At 37.4% G+C, this 19,668-nt stretch overlaps 1 protein-coding gene across 1 annotated transcript in view; it reads left to right on the plus strand.

The window, feature by feature from the left end:
* The window catches only part of ACTN3 (actinin alpha 3), a 220,439-nt gene that overhangs the window by 186,566 nt on the left and 14,205 nt on the right, over nucleotides 1-19,668 (plus strand). The window contains exons 15-19 of the mRNA XM_044075993.1: nucleotides 611-793; nucleotides 5,130-5,264; nucleotides 8,125-8,304; nucleotides 14,700-14,846; nucleotides 17,880-17,945. Of these exons, the coding sequence (XP_043931928.1) occupies nucleotides 611-793; nucleotides 5,130-5,264; nucleotides 8,125-8,304; nucleotides 14,700-14,846; nucleotides 17,880-17,945 (711 nt within the window). The remainder of the gene's footprint in view (nucleotides 1-610; nucleotides 794-5,129; nucleotides 5,265-8,124; nucleotides 8,305-14,699; nucleotides 14,847-17,879; nucleotides 17,946-19,668) is intronic.

Genomic DNA, 19,668 nt, shown 5'->3' on the forward strand with positions numbered 1-19,668 from the left:
TGACATTTTTTTCACTTTGTTAGTTTTACAGAATAACTGGTCCATGGGCATTCACATTTTGTTGTTACGATTTCTAACTTTTGACATCTGACAAGGTAACCAAGTAAGATAAGTTCAGTTAAAAACTTGTACTTTTCTGTCAGATATAATGGGCTACATGTTTACTTTGCACTGTCATATTAGCTTATTTGTTTTGCCTCTGGATCCAAAGTTTCAGGTTCATCTCCAAGACTATTTTTGTGTGTGTGTGTGTGTGTGTGTGTGTGTGTGTGTGTGTGTGTGTGTGTGTGTGTGTGGATTAGGGGGTGGGGTGTGTTGAGGAGTGGCATGCTGTCTAATGAAAATGTCATCCTTTTACATAGGACTTCAGACTCCATTTTGTTTTGCTTGCCTCGGCTTTCTAACGGAACCTCAGACATTTAGTTTTCAAGTCAGTAGGCAAATTAGTATTGTAGCCAGTGCCTGTTTTGTTAATGTATCAATGTCTAATAAGGCTTCTAGTTAAGATTACAGCTATTGTGTTTTTAATATTAAATAGATTTGTTTGCCTACTCATTGTATAATGATATGTTGGATTCCCTAGTAATTACTGTTATTATAATCCCCTCAGAGTCTGATCACAGCCCATGAGCAGTTCAAGGCCACACTTCCAGAGGCTGACAAGGAGAGAATGGCTATCATGGGAATCCAGGCAGAGATTCAGAAGATTGCCCAGACATACGGAATCAAGCTGACTGGTGTGAACCCTTACACCAATATCGGCCCTCAAGACATTGTCAACAAATGGGATACAGTAAGTGTTATTATCCACTTTATTTTCAGTAACTTTCAAAATGTTTCAGGTAGCAGTCATGATGCTGATTTTTCATGGTAAAATGACAGCCCTTGGCAAATTGTGAAATTCACAATATGTTGGCCCTTAGCAGAATATCCAAAATAATGATACTGGTGCAGATTTTAGATCTACCATGTTTAATTCATTTATACAGTGTACACTTGTTGCATTTACAACAAATGGATGGCTGCTAGACATATTACATGCCTACTTTAGGACACACTTTGGAAAAATTACTACTACTCAGTAATGGAGTTAGAAAGCACACTGACTATTTAATGAGGGAGTATTTATTGTTTGGGGGCTGAGTCAAAAAAATGAGGCGTTTTTTAGTATCACATCAGTGAATGACCTATAATCTGTCTCATGAACAGAGAAACATAGATATGATTAAATACCAAACTAAAGATAATGGTGTACAATAAGAAAATAAATAAAAAAATTAAAAAAAAAAAACAAGGCAGTATACTGAAGAAGAGTCATTGTTTTGCATTTTAAGTATCCACATTTAATATGCCATCTGAAATTACAAGGTTTGACCAAGGCATTAAAATGTATTGGCACCTATCTAACTTTGAATATAGTATTACTATGACACTGTAAAATTCTGTAACCATGTTAAAAAAGTCACATAACACAAAGATTTTGTTGTATATCCCATCTCCCTCTAAAATTAGGCTAATCAGTTAACTTAAGAAATGTAATTGTTTTCAGACCTATTAATATTTCAGCCTTGGTAAATCCTCTGTTATACAACATCTGGAATGTCTTGCCACATTACATTCTCCAAAAAGTTATAGACACCATGTAAAGCAACTCATTAAGCTGTTGCTAATCACAGTAAACCAGTACATTTGCAGTTTAGGTCTAAGGTAATGCAAGTTGCTGTAAGCATGCATCAGAGAACTCGTAACAAAATGTTACTCCTTATGTGATCTAATATAACTATCACTCCGGAGAGTACATATTTTATAGGATTATGTTACATATCCATATTGAGGATAAAGAGAAATGGGAGAAAGGGTTAACGGAATCCAAGGGGCCACTTCTGGAGAAGTGCATCACTGAAGCAACTTCCCTAAGTTGGGGTCACAAAACAGTTGCACAAGGCTTCTCTCGGTGATGGAAGAGCCTATGCACTACCAATTAACTAATTGTAGGACATCAGCAGACAGAGTAGCTGAGCTAGTCTGCTACAGAGCCGTCATCCTGGAATATAACAGGAACAAGAAAGCAAATGGAAGTAAAGGCCCATTCTCATAATGATAAGGCTTCCAAAGGGTGATAAGAATGAGATTCCCCCATGCTTGTTTATATACCAAACCACTGCCATGTTGTCAGAATAGAATGCAATCACACTGATGGAAATGGAATCCTGGAACCCTTGCAAGGTGAGAAGGATCATCCTCATTTCCAGAATGCTGATATGCAGATTGGGCTAGTGAGTTGACTGTGTGCCTTGCACTACTACTATAGTTTAAGGGTCTCAGAGAAAGAGAAGGATAAAAATACATGCTTTGCTAGTCTGTCCACTGCTTGCTCTTCTTTGTTTGGAGAATGAATAACACTGGTGCAGGGCTCAGGGACCTTCTTTTAAGCAGCTGAGACAACTATGACATTCAACAAAGGGTTAATGGCTAGCTAGGGCAGTCCTTAGGAGGGCAGAGGATTTGTCTCATGTACTTGGAAAAAGTGCCACCATGTTAAGGCTCTTCCGTGGATTGTGTGTGTGACTAGCTGAACCATTTTTTCAGCAGGGGGAACCACCTAAGACGGGATCCTGGGGGACTGGAATGCCTCATCACCATGTGTTTTGACTTAGAGTGGATATCTGGAAAGGAAATTGCTTCGGCCATTTTCGGTTCTAATATCTCCTCAAACTTGGATTTACCAAGTGGAAAGGTGGAAAATCAGTCTCTTGATCATCTTCAATGTCTGGTGTGTGAGACTCCTCTGAAGAGTCTATGCACTTCCTCTTGTGCTATCCTTGCCCTCAGATCAGGGTGGGGGGACTGAGAACTAAATGCAATTAATATATCCTGACAACCTCCACCCCTAGTTTCTCTGTTTTGACCTATATACTATTACCAACAAATACATAGGATCCAGGACCATGACTGAATTGCCATGGGGGGGTGAAGTTCATACAAGGATGCCGGCACTGTGAGCATCAGAACAGGCATTGGCACCAAACCCAAGGCTGAGGCCATCAACCTTGAGGAATCAACACAGACAACAACAGTCCCAAGACCAAACTCAAAAAGTTTAACTCCCACCAGGAAACCAGTGCATCAATACCATCGGTCCTCTGGTTGAGGTCAATGTCCCTACTGCCAACCACTGAAAAGCTGACTCTGATGACAGAACACTCAGCCCTGAAAGAGACAGGACCAATACTGGCTCAGCAGGTCATTCCCTAATGTCAAAGGAAGTTCTGGCCTCAAAGGTGCTGAGGACAGGAGCATCAATGCTGATGGCAATTATGACATCAGAGCCACTAAAGAAAAGGGTGTGCCCCAACTGGACAGTGAAACTTGACACAGAAGATCATTTCATAGAAGGCCTCTAAGGGACTGATGCTTGAACTGACCCCACTGAGGAAGGGTTGGACCCACAAATGAAGATAGACAGGCAAGGTGCTTGATCTTCTGGTGTTTCACATAATGATTAAGGTCTTCGCCTCATAAGGACAAATTACAGGGTAGTTACCATTTCTGGCTTTTTATTCCAAAATGAAATTTTGGAGTCCATACAGACAGTGCAAGTTAAAGCATTCTTTCCAAAGGTATTTTCAGGCAAGCAAAGCTGTAGCTTCTGTACTTCTGTTACCTTTTGACTTATAGTCCATCTATTTGTTGGTACTCAGACAGGATTTCCTGTGTCTTTATTTTGAATTTTAGAAGATTTCATTCCTCTTTCCACAGCTGCATATTTCTGCTGCCAAAACAAAGCACCATTATGTGACCTGTCCAGAATCTTCAAGTACTAGAGCCTGCAATAGTGCAAACATTTAAGAAATGAGACTGAAAGCCATCTCTAAGCTGCAGTCCATTTGTCAGTGGCAAATGGAATGTTATATGTAATTTTTCACATTTTTTTACATATTACTATTTTACTAAAAAGGCAAGTGCAATGCAGTTTCATTTATTTTCTTTTAACCAATTACATACACACTTTTTAAAACTAATAAAAGTATAACATGGCTACCTAATTTTTCATGCTTTTTCACTGACAGAACAATAATTTTCCAGATTATTGCATTTTTATCCTCACAGATACAGCACACATTCATTCAGTAAACGTATGTTGTACTTAAGAAACAAATGAAAACAAATTGACATTTATCTGACAGCTACGTCACTTACTGACACCTGTGTAAATCAAACAGCTGTATTAGATGTTGACAGCATGTGTGATAATTAGCACGGTAGTTTGCATCGCCTAAATGGTTAGCACAGTCACCAGAACTTATTGATACAGGAATGTGCTTACTGGGTATTGTCCGATCTTGCATATTGTGTGGTACTGTCTTTATTGCTTGGTGAGTTTAAAATCTATATACTGTTATATCAAACCAATTACTATTGCTGTTGTGTTGTAACCTAGTTCATGGCCAAAACTGTACTCTTTTGATTCTCTCCACACTTTTGTTCGAATAATTAAAGTAAAAAATTAAAATAATGTTAAACCTGGCACCCAGCCACATCATTTTACAGGTTTCTTGTATCACACTTTGATTTTCAGCGAGATTAATTTTATTCTGAAAGGTAGTATTTGTGACTGAAAACATCTTAAAATGAGTATCAACACCGCTGTACGTCTGTTAAAAAACGCAGACAGTGTTGTCTGTTATATGACACAAGTGTGATCTCATGCAGCAAACACTGCATTTAGTGAGTGTTTTGTCAGGTTGTATTTTTGGACTCAAAACTTTTCATTAACATTGCAGTTGTTTCTTGCTATACATATTTGAGGTCCGCACAACATCTGCTATAAGAATGGGTAAAAATAAGAACCCAATGAAAACAAGACATTTAATTTCAGCTGGACTGCACTGGTTAAAAATAAGACAAATATCACAGCTAGTGATATGACAGTTTGGCTTCTCAGAGTTTTGTAGCAGACAAATACATAAAACGCATATAGTTTAGAAATTGGCAATGTTATGTCATGGTGCCGGTTTCTCTTTAGTACAATTCTGCAATGTTATCTTACTGACAATCATGTTGATATCTTGACAACACAAATGTTAATGGTTCTTGCACATTTTTTTTTATTTTTCTCTCTGTTTCAGGTGAAGCAGCTGGTTCCACACAGAGACCAGACACTGCAAGAGGAGGTTGCCCGCCAGCAAGCTAATGAACGCCTCCGACGCCAGTTTGCTGCTCAGGCCAATGTTATTGGTCCCTGGATCCAGACCAAGATGGAGGTGAGGAGATGCCTATCTGTTTCAAGTATACTTTAAATCTTCCTGTGTCAGCATGTTGTAGAGATTATTTACTACAGCGCATGTAAATGTTATAACTATCTTGGTGTGTTGGTGACTGCTTCTCCGCATTACTTGACACCCTCTCTTACACTCAAACATACATTCTAAATGCACCCAGAGGGTACTTTTCTAATATTACTCTAACAATAAACTGATAATTTTCTGGTAGAAAATGTATTTTGATTACAGTTTCCTTTTTCCAATATCACTTACTTAAATTTAGACCTAATGTGGTCTTCTGCATACGCTTTGTGCATAATCACATATGAATGTCAATAATTATTATAATCTTTTCACCAATTATAAAAGACACATTTTGAGTAACCTAGGTATCCTGCAAACCAAAATTATTGCCCCCATCTCTGATATTTATGAAACAAAACTTGTGGTGCATGATTTACTACTGGTGTGTATAATGTAAAAGCAGCAAATCACTCATGCAACACATAAATGAGAATTATACATATGTAATATGTAACTGCCCAGATCAACACTTGAATTTTCTTAATTGTTATGGTGAATCATTTTGTCTTGTCTAAAATATATGGAGACAGGTATGGCCTTGTACTTTTTAGCAACGATCACAGCCCTTTCCCATTATTATGTCACACAGAGGCCAAGAGCAGGAAGAGTTCATAAGTACTAGTGCACTGGTAACACAGATCAGCTGACTATGTATATCTATGTGGGTGTGTTGGGGGTGGAGGCTGGTGTGGGGAAATGGTATGATTCTGCCACATTTAAATTCTTTTCTGTGATTCCTGTGAACAGGGTATGAAAATGTAGTTTAGTCATGTAAGGGCTGGCACTGTCTTGACTTTGTCTACGAGTTAAAATGGCATGATTGTACAAACAAAAGGCTCTTATCACAATCTTGCTTGCCTTCCTCAGTACCCTTTGCAGGAAGTAATCTTCCTTCCATTTCAGGCCTCCACAAGTGCATGCAGTACTCCATCTCTGACCTAACCACTACCTGATAAAGGTACATTTATCATCCTTCACTCTTTTCGTTCTGGCCCTTCGAGCATAAGAGAAAGCTTTAACTGGAATGACAGCACCTAGTGCCTGAACATGCTCTAAAGTCAAAATGGGGCATTTGTTAGTGGATACAGTTCTGATGGAACAACTATACCAAGCATTCTTGTGGCAGAAACACTAGTAAACAACTCAGTGGTGAAGGGTTTCAGTCTGTTTAGAAACTGGTAGAATGTCAGTATATTGGAAAATAGTTGACTTATTGATTTTCATAAACCATAAAGGGAGTGGAGGGGTCAAAGAACTATAGGCTTTTGACATCTGCTGCAAGAAAATGGATAAACTTCAGCATGAGTGAACCGAGGATTAGTATCACTTATACATTCAAACAGCATAATCTGGTAGATGTACAGTTCAGTAAAAGTGGGTGTGTATTACTTAAACTTATTTACTCAAACATGGGCTAAATGTCAAGTTATCAAAACAAGAGATGAAATGATCATTTTTCCTATAAGACAACTGCAGTCTAAAATGATTTTCTTGATATGCAGGAGCCATAAAATTGATTACATTAGTTATTGAATACACACACGCACACACACACACACACACACACACACACACACACACACACACACACACACACATGCACACATGCACACATACACGCACACATATATTTGACCCCAAAAAAGGCAAGTTCACTGATGCCTAACTGAAACTGCAGTTTATTTCAGAGGTCTGCAGCTGTGCAGTAGTTTGACTTAGGAGTATTTAATAATGGTGAGTTCAGGGAAAGTTATTTTGTGACATTATTTGGTATCCCTGTAATGCACCAGCTTCCTGATAGCTTTGCATAGTTATTTAAACAGAATATAAAAGTAAGAAACTCCTACTGATATAAACAATGTACTGATAACATATTCTGGTAGTTATCAAAGAGAACAAATTCATTTCTGCATAATCTTGGCTTAATTACTCTGAATAATATGAATGCCATATCCTGTTTCCCCTGGAAGTAAGCCTTACCTACTGGGACTAATCTAGACAACAAAAGTAAACAGATGTTTTGCTTATCTTCAAGTAAGTATGCCCTGTACAATACAATGGTGACATTCCAAATACTGGTTAGAGAAGTTATAGAAAATATATTTTAACTTTGTTATTGCTTTTATTCTACTCCTTCTGCTTTACCATCTTTTACCCCTTCACCTTCCATATAACCCATTTGTTTCCCCACATCAGCTGACCATAGCTTTTTGTTGTTGGGACGAAGAGCTGGGCTTTGGTGGACTGACCTTATCCCACGATCCCTGCTGTTTGGCAGGCAACACACTTGCCTGCTGTGTTCGGCTGACAAACAGCTTGTTTCCACGATGCTACCATGTACCTTGACTGAAATGCTTTATGCTCCTTTCCAGACTGCTTTCTGTACTGCCCAGAGTGGGTATGTGTGTAAGGGTTACATTACCTGGCCTCTGCCCAGGAGTGCAACTCACACAGTAGGCCCATAAGCAGCAACCCTCACTAGGACAGGAAGGCTAGTCACTGGAAACCCTTGTCAACATAGTTGCATTCTTCTATACCATGGAGCCCATACCACATATATTCTAAAGTTCTTTTGATGCTACAGAGTGACTATGAAACAGATACCAATTAAAAGTCCATAGTGTACTCTTAATTTTATAAATAAGTTTTACACATCAACTGAGGATTGCTGTTGTAACTATGCATTAGTGCTAGAGTCAGAATTTGTGATACAGCTTGCTGATCAATATGGTTGCTTTTCCACAGTTTAACTATAACACCCTGTGTTCTTGCTTAGGAAATTGGACACATCTCTGCAGATATTACAGGTTCCCTGGAAGATCAGATGAACCACCTGAAGCAGTATGAACAAAACATTATCAGCTACAAGTCCAACATTGACAAACTAGAAGGAGACCACCAGCTCATACAGGAGGCACTCATCTTCGACAACAAACACACTAACTATACCATGGAGGTATGTTGTCAAGTTTTGTTCTGAGACAGTAACACTAACTACACAGTGTTAACTATACTGTGATAATGTTTACATTTCATGACAGACACTGAAATTGTGTAACTGAATGGTTTTGCAATGCAGCAGTTGCAGAAACTGTAACACAGACTACAGATATTGTTTAATGTTGCAGAAAAACAATATTATACTAATGCAGTCTAAGCAAAGAGTTTTTCACTGTTGAATTTACACTAGAAACACCAGAAAATGTAAAGTAGCTGTTCACCTTGCCCCATTTATACAAGCTTAGAGAAATATTTTGCCAGTGCTACAGTTATGCTTACTACATCATGCAGGCACTATAACCAGACCAGCTCATGCTATAGCACTGCATCACCTAGTACAGCTGGACTGCTGTAGCTGTATAAAATTATTCATATACAATAACAGATATTTCATTCTGTTGTAATAGTCACATCAGTTATGTTATGGGTCATAATCTATTTCACAGTAATCTGCCATAACAGTAATGTCACGAATCCTAATTGAATAAATCCTCCACGACTGTAATCCTGCCAAATACATTATGCTGTGCAGCTGAAATGTTACACACTGTTGCAGGTGCACTAGCTAAACCATAAGACAGTGTAAATTAAATGTTTTGCACTGACATATTTGTTACCTAATATAATTGTTTCCCACTGTTAAACTTATATTGGATGCATTATGTGAACACACTGAGATGTTCACAGTTGTATTTAGACTGTTAATGTCATGGGACACTCAGTACATCACACATTGATATTGAATTGCTGCACAGTTTTACAGTCACACTAGCAACACTGGCAGTAAATGAAAACCTCTTTACTGTTACAGTTTTGGCTGAACTGCTTCACTTTGCTACAGTTATACACAAGACATCATAGACGTACTGCAGATGAACTTGCATACCATAGCAGTTACTCAGTTTGCAACCTACCAACACTATGTTATTAATACAGTCATTTATAATGCTTGTGCTGGCATGGCTATTTCTAAGTCTATGTACCATCCACATACAAGTACAGGTTTTGAGTACCTATCTTAGACTGCAGGAATTTTGTAATCTGTAGGATTACAGTCTTGGAAAAATATTATATTTCTGGGATCAAACTTTTGTTTGCATTATAGATCTGAGTCTAGTTTATTTATTAATGGAAAAAAATGCATCTGAAAAAAGCATTTTTAATGGAGAGAAGGAGAGCAACTGGAGAGGGTTTGCACATTTCAAAACTGGTGGCAACGGTTAGAAATGTTTTATTTATTTATTTATTTATTTATTTTTAAATGTGCAAAGATTTACTATGGACAGCACTGCAATAAGAGGACATGAGTGCCAAGCAAAGATTTCTGGCGTCATCACTTCTATATGCTGCATTTAATAAAAAACTTGTAAATGTAGGTCCCTCAGAAGGGTGCATACCTTGATTTGGAAGCAAGATGTTCTCTAATGCTCATACTAAAACCATTTTTAAAGATGTGGAATTTTAAATGACTAGGAAGTCTTCCATTTTGGCTTGGGTTTATTGAGAGTGCCTTAATAGTAAATTAATTGCATGTAATGTATTGTTGAGGATATTTTGTACACAGTCTTCCATGGATAATTCTTGAGATTACTGTAGATTTAGTTTCTAAAACAGACATGTTTACACTGGAACACAGAATTCCTAACATGTTAGGAAAATCTATCAGGATCACTGACAAAGGAGTAAAAAAAACTGCTACGAGACATCCATAGGATCAGTTTCTAATCAATGCAAATGTAAATGGAATTCTTCCAAGGTACAATTTAATTTCTACTCAATGTAAATGGAATTCTATCCAAGGTAGAGTTTTACAGTCACATAGTGTAAAGTATTCAAAGAAAATCACAGTATATGACTTTAATCCAAATGATGGCATAGTGCATGTTTAATGTGGAATAAAAAAGATGGCAAGGTTATGGCCACCTATTGGAATGACAGACAGATTAGTAAAACTTAACATTTAATGTAAAATAAAAGCTCCAGAAATTGAAATTAACCACCAGGCTGACTTAATCACACAAAATACACCAAATCTAGCCGAAAAATTCAGATGAAAGATGGTAGTTTGACCTTTGTAATATCTGATATTGAACATTTTCCTCTGCAGAGTACATTTATGCCCTACAAGTTTAAATGATTCATTGGATAGTAACTTATACACAGTGTATTCATTTCTTAAGTTTTTTGCTAAAGTCTATGGACTTCATGTAATTGTCAGATAATTTCATGTCTTAATGTCCATTTTTTTACTTCAGGTAAATGCAGGGACCATTTTCTATACTAATAAACATTATTGTCTACCTAAAAAATTATTATTTTTGGAAACACGTTGATTTTCAGAAGGTGCATATACAATTTGCTCATATTTTGGAAATTTATTGAGTCACATTATTTTTCTTTGAACTGTTTTATTAGTAGAACTAAGTTCAGTATTACCTCTGGATTGATGGCAGCTCATTTCTTTTTAAGATTAGATTTTTAACCTTATCACTGTGCCTGGTCAAAGCTGTTATTTATAATGTAATAATCAATAACAACTGCACAATCTAAAATTAATTTTTTAGACAAGCTTGCATGTTTTTGGCCAGTATTATCTCCAAAGTCTAGTCTAAAAACATACGTTTCATAAATTCAAGTCACTTTTCTGTAACACTTAAATGACTGAGCCCTGTGAATTGAATAAGCTTTCACTAAAACATTTTACATGTGTGGCTAACCCTCCTAAACCTCCCTGTGTAGAAGGACCTTCACCTCTTGGACCCCATTAACTAAAGTAACTTTGTCTGTTCCATGGCACAGACCAATACAACTCTGTTTACAGCCCAGATGACTTGGACTGAGTAGTAACCCATGTGATGACGGAGATGACAGACAGCCGAGAATTACTTTCATTAGCTGTCCTATCATGGGAAGGGGTGGGGGCAGATTGATCCACTGCTGTTGAGGGGTTTAGTGGAGGCAGAGTCCTTGTGCAGCAGTAGGATGAATCATGAAGTACACAGGGATGTGCCAAGCAATTCTTGCTACTGCATTGATGGGTCAGCTTAAGAATAGAAGTATAGATGCATTACAGGCTGGCACTGTGCACCCCACTTTAGTATCATGCTCATCGTATTCATGAGGGGGTGAGTTAGGGAATGAAATTAGAATATAATTCCCTCAGTCATTACGTAGGGGCAAATTCAGCAGCTGGGAATGACAAGTAGTTCAAGCTCTGGGGCAATTAGGTTCTTTTCTTAAATACAGACAGCCACAGATTGGGGTGTGAAGTCAAGACCTTAGGGCACTGGGACAAGGGTAGCCTTGACATGTGAGGACATTGGAATGGTGGGGGAATGAGGGACCAAATTCCTTTCTTAACTGTCCAGATGATTGCTTCTCCAGCCAGTAGTTGCCCCACAGGGGAATAAATGGTCTCAAGGCCAGCTGGAAGGAGCTGATTTTTTGCAGGCATAGGGGAGAAACACATTAGTATCAAACAACTAAATAAAGGCAATAGGTATGCTGTCTTGGCTCCTGAAATGGTTTGGGCAGATTTGTGCAAAGTCGGGCACTGGGAATATTTATGCAAAATTAGCTACAAGTAAGACAACAGAAACATAAATTTTGGCAGTTGATAATGACCACGTGGCCTAACTAATTTGCCTTTTTTCCTTATGAGAATAAAGAGTCAGGAAGTCTACACAATTTAATTTTCAAGTAGCAATCACTTACATATAGACCTCTTTTTTTCTATCCCAGTACCAGAAGCTATTTTTTATATGAGGAAAGCCTGCCATATAATGGAGCATCATTATCCCCCTGTCTCTGTGACCTGGCCATTGATTTACACTAATGATCTGCTGTTCCAGCAGAAAAAACAAGCTCAAATGATCCATTCAATCACTTCCGATATTGGCATCATCCACTACCATTGGTATAGGATAGGGTAAGGTTGGGTTCCTATTACTTGATCGAATGTTTAGGTTAGCGAATACCTAAATGTTGATCTGGTAATAGCGAAATAAATAAAAAATGCAAACAGCCGATTAACGCAGGGAAAGAATTCCCTTGGCCATTATGCTTATTTTGCCCCTTTCCTCATGGTAGCGTGATCTTGGAGTTGGTATATTTAGTTAGGGGGTTGTGAGGGTCAAAGCACCCCACTTTATTCTAGTTTCATTTTTTTTTTTGCGCTCGAGGGAATTCATTCCCAACGTTAAATCTGCCATTTGCTGTTTTAATTTTTCGATATTACCAGGTCAACGTTTAGGTATTCACTAATCTAAACTTTTGATCAGGTAATACAGACGCGTAAGTTTTTTGGGAGGGATGGGGGCTGAGGTTAACTGAGTACTTGTAATAATTTGGTACACTGGTGCTGAACACTCCATTAATCTGGCAATCAGATCCCTATCAAATAAAACTGCCAGAATGTAGCTACTGTCTCTCCACTCCCCCACTGATTAGTTAAATATTGAACTTGGACTTGGAGAGACACATGACTGTAATGTTAGTGAAATTATACATCATTTCCTGACTGGTAACTGTGCAAGAAGAGTTAACTGAAGAGGAACTGGGAAGTGGAATAATATGTTCAAATAAGCAGACCACTTTTTATTTTAAGTATTACATTTAGTGAAATTTCATCCCCTTATGTATTGGAAAATATTAAGAAAGGATTGCAGTGGTTTGCACATCCAAAAAAAAAAACACCAAGAAAAAACATTGTTTTAGCTAATGTTTAACAAAAAGGCTAGGTAAGTTTCTTTAAAGCAGCAGGGGTTCTGTTTCATAGGCTGAGCTGCATATACAGTCGATGCAATGTTGCAAGACTATTGTGCAAGTTTCTGTATGTATTTTTGTTCTTTGGGATGAAGCATATATAAAGGCAACACTGACCTGATGCCCTTAGGCAATGAATTCCAGACTATAGGACTGTCAATAGTGAAGGGTTCATTCACACAGCTTATTAATTCATTTTTTTATTTTACGATTTCATGTTTCTAAAATGTATAGCTAATATACTCTTATAACTGTTACAGTTAATAAAAAAATGTGAATCATTCAAAAGATTATATAGCAGAACTGGAGTAAATTAGCTAAAAGGAGTCACAACCTCGTGTTAAGTCTCAATCGATATTATGGAATGGCCCTCTGTTGCGGTAGCTGTATCTCTACCTTTGACATATGACTAAGTTTGGGTACTGAATTGTAACAGTGGAGTTTTATTTGGTAGGGAAAGAAACTTTCCAATGACTAAACTCTTTGTTAGGGAAAGGCAGACTGTACAGTGGCAGCTCTCCTTCCAGTGATGGTCAGGACAGTACAAGTTGGACTCTAACAAGGACTAGAACATACCAACGTATAACAACATTTATCAGGCTTTAGAAGCGGGTGAATGTTGCTGTCATTGCATGTGCTAAAGCTTATTGGGGAAGAACTCCTTCCCTAGATCTTCTACATTACTAGAGACATTGATTCATCTCTTCCTTCTTACCCGTAGCTTCATAGGTGAGTACTAGGCGATTGGTCTGCAGGCCATTTCAGGCCTAGCCGAAAACCCTATTCTGAATTTCCCTCAAGCCTCAAGGAGGACATGGCAAGATAGACCGAGAGAGAATTTGAGGCGGATCATCCAATTATCTAGGTTTACCTTGAAGGTGGCATTCTGCTTGACATGTTGTGGAAGTTTATTGTAGAGGTGAAGGATATGTTGGGATATAAATCTATCATACCAAAGTATCTTGTTTTTCTGCTGATGGTTTAGTTCCTTTATTTGAGTATCTGATGTACTGTTGGTTTTGTGAAAGAATAGGAGCTCAAATAGGGCTGGATCTTTCATGGCACTAAAGGCTAGACATAGACTCCACGGAGGAGTCTATAAGAGACTGAGCACACAGAAGGGTTTGCCAGTCTCTCATAAGTAAGATTTTTGAGAGTTCTGATCTTTGTAGTGAGGCTACTGCCAAGTTTTGTAGTGCACTTCAAGTATGCAGTCTAATTTAGATGACCTTGTAAAGGGGCTGCTTGGACTTTGAGAGGAGTTAGGCTATAATTCATGACCTTGTAGAAGAACTAGTGAGAGGTATGATGAGATAAAATAATCCATGTAATGGTAAACAGAGGGTACAGAAATGACATGCACTGAAATGCTTTCAAAATTATTTGTCTATGAATATTCACAACAAACAGGAACTTGTAATCTAGTCACTCTAGTCATCGTATCCCTGTAGTCCTTAACTTTTGTGCAGTACTAAAGTGGGGATTTGATCACTGCAGTTTCTGGAAAAACAAACAAAAAAAAAAAAAAACAGTTCTGCTATTTAAACAGTTTTCATATCTGTTGTTTTTCTTCCTCTTTGTCTACAGCATATTCGTGTTGGCTGGGAACAGCTTCTGACAACTATTGCCAGAACTATTAATGAAGTGGAGAACCAGATCCTGACCAGAGATGCCAAGGGCATTAGTCAAGAGCAGCTCAATGAATTCCGTGCTTCCTTCAACCACTTTGATAAGGTCAGAAAAACAAATTCTGTCCCAAAAATAGTATCAGCAAAAGGGCAGTCATGCTGTCATTAATGATGGATGAGTATGATATGGTTCCTGTGCAGGATACTAATCAGATTACCTCTTCATTATTGTGTGCATCTTTGGAATAGAGTAACTACAATTCTGATCACTACAGGCTTTGGTGAGATGTAGCTCATGCTAGTAATGTAGATTACAAGACACAAACGTTTTTAGAAAAATCTAACACTGTTACTGCAGAGATGGCACAACCTAGCATGCACAATGCATAACAATAGCATATACTTTTAAGTAATGTATTTATTTTGCGCAGAGAAGTACTTTAGCATTTAGACAAATGTATGCTAGTTTTCTTTTGTTAACCTTATGTTTGTTAAATGGCTTTTTGTGGATTTTTCTTTCATTGTTCCTTTCGTTTTTTTAAATTACTAAATGGCTAGTTTTCTTCACTTAAGCCTGTGATATCAGGATTTTTTTTTTTAATATTCAAAAAGCATCTGATCAATAAATATGCACTGTGTCGTGTGTGTGTGTGTGTGGGGGGGGGGGCTACATTCTGAAAACTGATATACAATTATAAAAGTCCAGAATGTGGCCCTTTTACCAAAAACCTTTAAAGATCTGACAACTGTTGTAAGTTTAGGCAAATTATATTCATCATGATTAAATGAATCATAAGGAAATCAATCATTTGGAATTATGTATATCAATGTAGCACATAGAGAGCATCCACTTCATACTTCCAGAACATTAAGTTCATAGTTCCAGTGCATAAAACAGCATTTTATAGTACTGGTTCTGTTTATTGTACTAGTATGACATTTAGTGAAAGGGAACCTTAAGGTGATGTAAGAGAATGTTCACGCACCTGATGTCACAAATACCAGACAACATGGTATGACAGGTGTCATTAAGAACTTTTAAAGCATTAATGCTGCCAACAGTGTGGCTAAAAAGGTGTAAAATGGTACATAACTCACTGATAACTGCTACTTTTTTTATTAACGAAGCATTAAAAGCAATTAGTCTGCAGCAAAAAGTTTCTGCTGGTGCATTTATTTTGTCTTTAGTTTGTTTTGCTGTTAAATTGTGCATCTGAATACAGCACACTCACTAATACAATTAGGCTCCACATCGCAGAAATGCTGAAAAATATGCTGCAGCAAAACTGCATCAGTAAAGAAGTACTTTCAGTTACTGGGGTGTTCCCAGTGCCTTGATAGGAGTATATCAGTACGATGAAAGTATAAAAGTAGACAGCTTAATTTTCCAAGGAAACAGTTATGAAAGTGATGTGGTTATGTATCATTCCTATGCACTGCACTTTAAATCACTGTCAGTATGTCACGAAAAATCAGCTTATATGTATACAAATTTGTCATTTCACATCCCTTGCTCAGATCTTGCAAGGCTTATTTCTGATTATAATTTCGCTTTACTATAGTTGCTGGCCAACCTTCATTTGTCTGAAATCAAGACAGGATGGTCAATCGTGAATTTAAATAAATGTGTCCAAACATAAGTACATCTTTTGTATAGAAATCAAGTAAAACATAATGTTAAGAAATGGATGCTGTTTTTAAAAACAGTGTTGGAATTTTCTCCCCAAGGCAACACAACTCCTTTTAAAAGCTACGTTTGATTCCTATTATGTAATGCATATCTCTAGTTGTGGAATCAGCTGTCAATACCAGAGGGATGATATATTCATTTCTTTGATCAACTGTATCTTTTTATAGAAATATCCATATATTATATGTGTGCAGCAGCACAGCCTACAACAGGAGGACTGAAGTGTTTTAGTCTTAAACTATATTAACTCTAGAAAATACATTTCTCCTATTTCTCTAAAGGAATAAATATTTGTGCAAAGATGAAACTTATAGGATCTGCTTTGAAGTACCAAAGGGGAATGTACCACACCGAGCCTACCACAGAAGATCTTGCCACAGACAGACTACATTGATATACTATAGTGCATACACTTTGAAAAGTAATCTTTTTGAAGGAGTAACATGCAGTCTTGGAGGTAATATTCTAAAGACTAGGGATATACAGGCAAACTCCCCATACTGAGGGGGTGCAGGGGCACAACTGCCCTGCAAAAATGCTTTTGGTTTAGTGTTATGGTGGTCATATGGGGTTGTGGGTCAGTATGGTTGGTATGCTGGCTGTCAGAAGTTAGTTGTCCATAGACTGAGGAAGATCCAATTTTCACAGGAATAAAATATTTCAGTATTGACAACTAAACATTAAGTGGAGGAAGGGAATTTAGTTATATTTTCTTCTGTCATTTTGACTTTGTACAAAGATATTCTCAGCTAGGATGTATCCTACCACTTTAGAAATTAAAGTACTTTACATATAACCGAACATAAAATGAGCTGATGATCTAACTGCTGTTTTTATGGCCAGTAGAAAGACCTTCAAGCAACTGTTTATACCCAGAGAAAGAGTAGTAGTTATGATGGTAGTTGTGTGCCCTGTGGTGTTGTGCCATACATGGGGAAGCACCCCAAAACATTTTCTTATTTCTTCAACTTTGTTGTCATGAAATTTTTCAGCTTGAAAACATCTGACACAAGTTTTAGTCAAGACCATTAACTGAGAACGGATTCTAATGTCTCCCAAATCAAGAAAAGTAATTATATATTTTTTAAGTTGCATAGGTTTATGGGAATTGTGCTAAGATGCATTTTCTGAAAACAAGCCTTCAGTTTTAGTGTTCGGTATTATGTTGTACTTTTAAAGACCTCACCTTTGTCATATTACAGTGTAATTTTTTTAAGAGGGGAGACAGACATTTTTGAGACAAAATCAGAGCATCACTGAAAATCAAGGGCCACAGAGTGGTATGCAAGTGTCTATATAATGAATCAGTTATTTCTGTATTTCCCCTTTTATGTATTAAGACTGCATGTTCCCCTTTGACCTCTTTAGTGATAAGTAATGTAAACAAATGATAAAATAATGTGGCTAACTCTCATTCTTTTTTTTTTTCATTTGCCCTACCATCCTTAGAAGAGAAATGGAATGATGGAACCTGATGATTTCAGAGCCTGTCTGATCTCCATGGGCTATGACCTGGTGAGTTTTCTTTGCAAAAGAAGTAAACAAGTCAACTAATAAAGTAAAAGTAAACTACTGATTATTTGTACTAGGCAGTCATGAAGACAAAACTGTTTTTTTTTTTTTTTTGCCTGCTGGCACTAGCCATAAAGAAACAGTTAAATCTCTGTTTAACATAAAGAAAGTTTTTTTTCTCTTCTGACTTCGTTATCTGGTTTATACATGTTGAATGAAGGCTGTGAAGGGCCCTTAAAGTAGCTATGGAAATCCATTATATACAGGTCATGTCTGCCCTTCCCTCCTCAAACAGAAGCAAGTGCAACTTGATAAAAATTGACACTTAATAAAACCAAAAACACTGGCAACTATAATCCCAAAAAGCACCGGACACGAATGTGATGCAAACCAAAAGTTTAATATTAGAAAAACAATAAAAACAGTAAATCTGTAGGCGCTTTCGTTAAGACAGTGTTAACTTCATCGGTCTGATGAAGTTAACACTGTCTTAACAAAAGCACTTACGGATTTATTGTTTTCATTGTTTTTCTAATATTAAACTTTTGGTTTGCATCACATTCGTGTCAGGTGCTTTTTGGGATTATACTTGCCAGTGTTTTTGGTTTTATTTGGTTTGCTTTTGCCTTTATTTCTTCAGTTTGTTTGTTTATAAAAACTGACACTTAACATTAAGTGAAATATGCCTCTTGCTCCTTAGTGTAGAGGGAGAAGCTTGGACTGTAATCCAGACTATTATGGTGCTGCTGGAAATGGGCAGAGAGAGTGTGAGCAGCTACTATCAGCTTGCTTACCTTGAAGGGGTTGACTGTACTGCCTTCAATCAAATACTTCCTAGTGGAGACTGGTCATTATTTCCCACCAGTGAAGCAGGTTATCATTTTGGCTGGTGGGGGGGATTAAGTGTGTCATTCAGTATGGAGAAGTGCCTTAGATCTCACACACACACACACACACACACACACACACACACACACACACACACACACACACACACACACACACACATGCACCCTACCCCAGTTAGAGTTTGTCTTTTTCTTCTTTCCATAAGAAAAAAAAATCCTAAACCCTCAAGACAAGCAGATTATGCCCACCCCTCTACTCTCAGCATGATGAATAGAGGGTAGTAATCTCACCATATGGGTTACCAATGTGTTAATAAGGATTAGCTTTCCTTGCAGAGGGAGGGACCACCTGTCACAAGGCGTATGGTAGAATTTCATGGTTCTTCCAGAAGGGAACAAAGGATCTATGGGGATAAGAGTGTATGTCAGCAGTGGAGGGACATTGGAGCCAAAAATAAAATAAAATTAAGTGGATTACAGAATTATATCAGAAGAGTCTGTACTAAAACTATTATTAATATTAAAATTGTAATATGCTGTACTTCAGTGCTGAAATACTTCTTTTCTTTAGTATGCTCATAGATTTTTTTCCAATTTGGTATTAAATATAGCTCATATTGCAATTTAGATCAGGAACAGTTCTGCTCTGAAGTATGTTTTAATGTTGTTGTAATAATAATAACAATGACCCAAATTTCAAATAAAAACTGTACCATATTGAGCAAAGTGGAATCCATATGCGGCTCTCAACACTGTGCCTCCCTCATTAATCCTAGCATCTCCCCCTTGGCACACTGTAAGATCCAGGAGTTGTATTCTATTAGTTGAATTGTGTAGGGTGCTGCATGCTTGCAGAGGATTTTCTAATGCATTTAACA

This window comes from Protopterus annectens, chromosome 6.part1 (genome assembly GCF_019279795.1).
Source record: "Protopterus annectens isolate FY-2018-M chromosome 6.part1, PAN1.0, whole genome shotgun sequence".
NCBI lineage: Eukaryota > Metazoa > Chordata > Ceratodontiformes > Protopteridae > Protopterus > Protopterus annectens.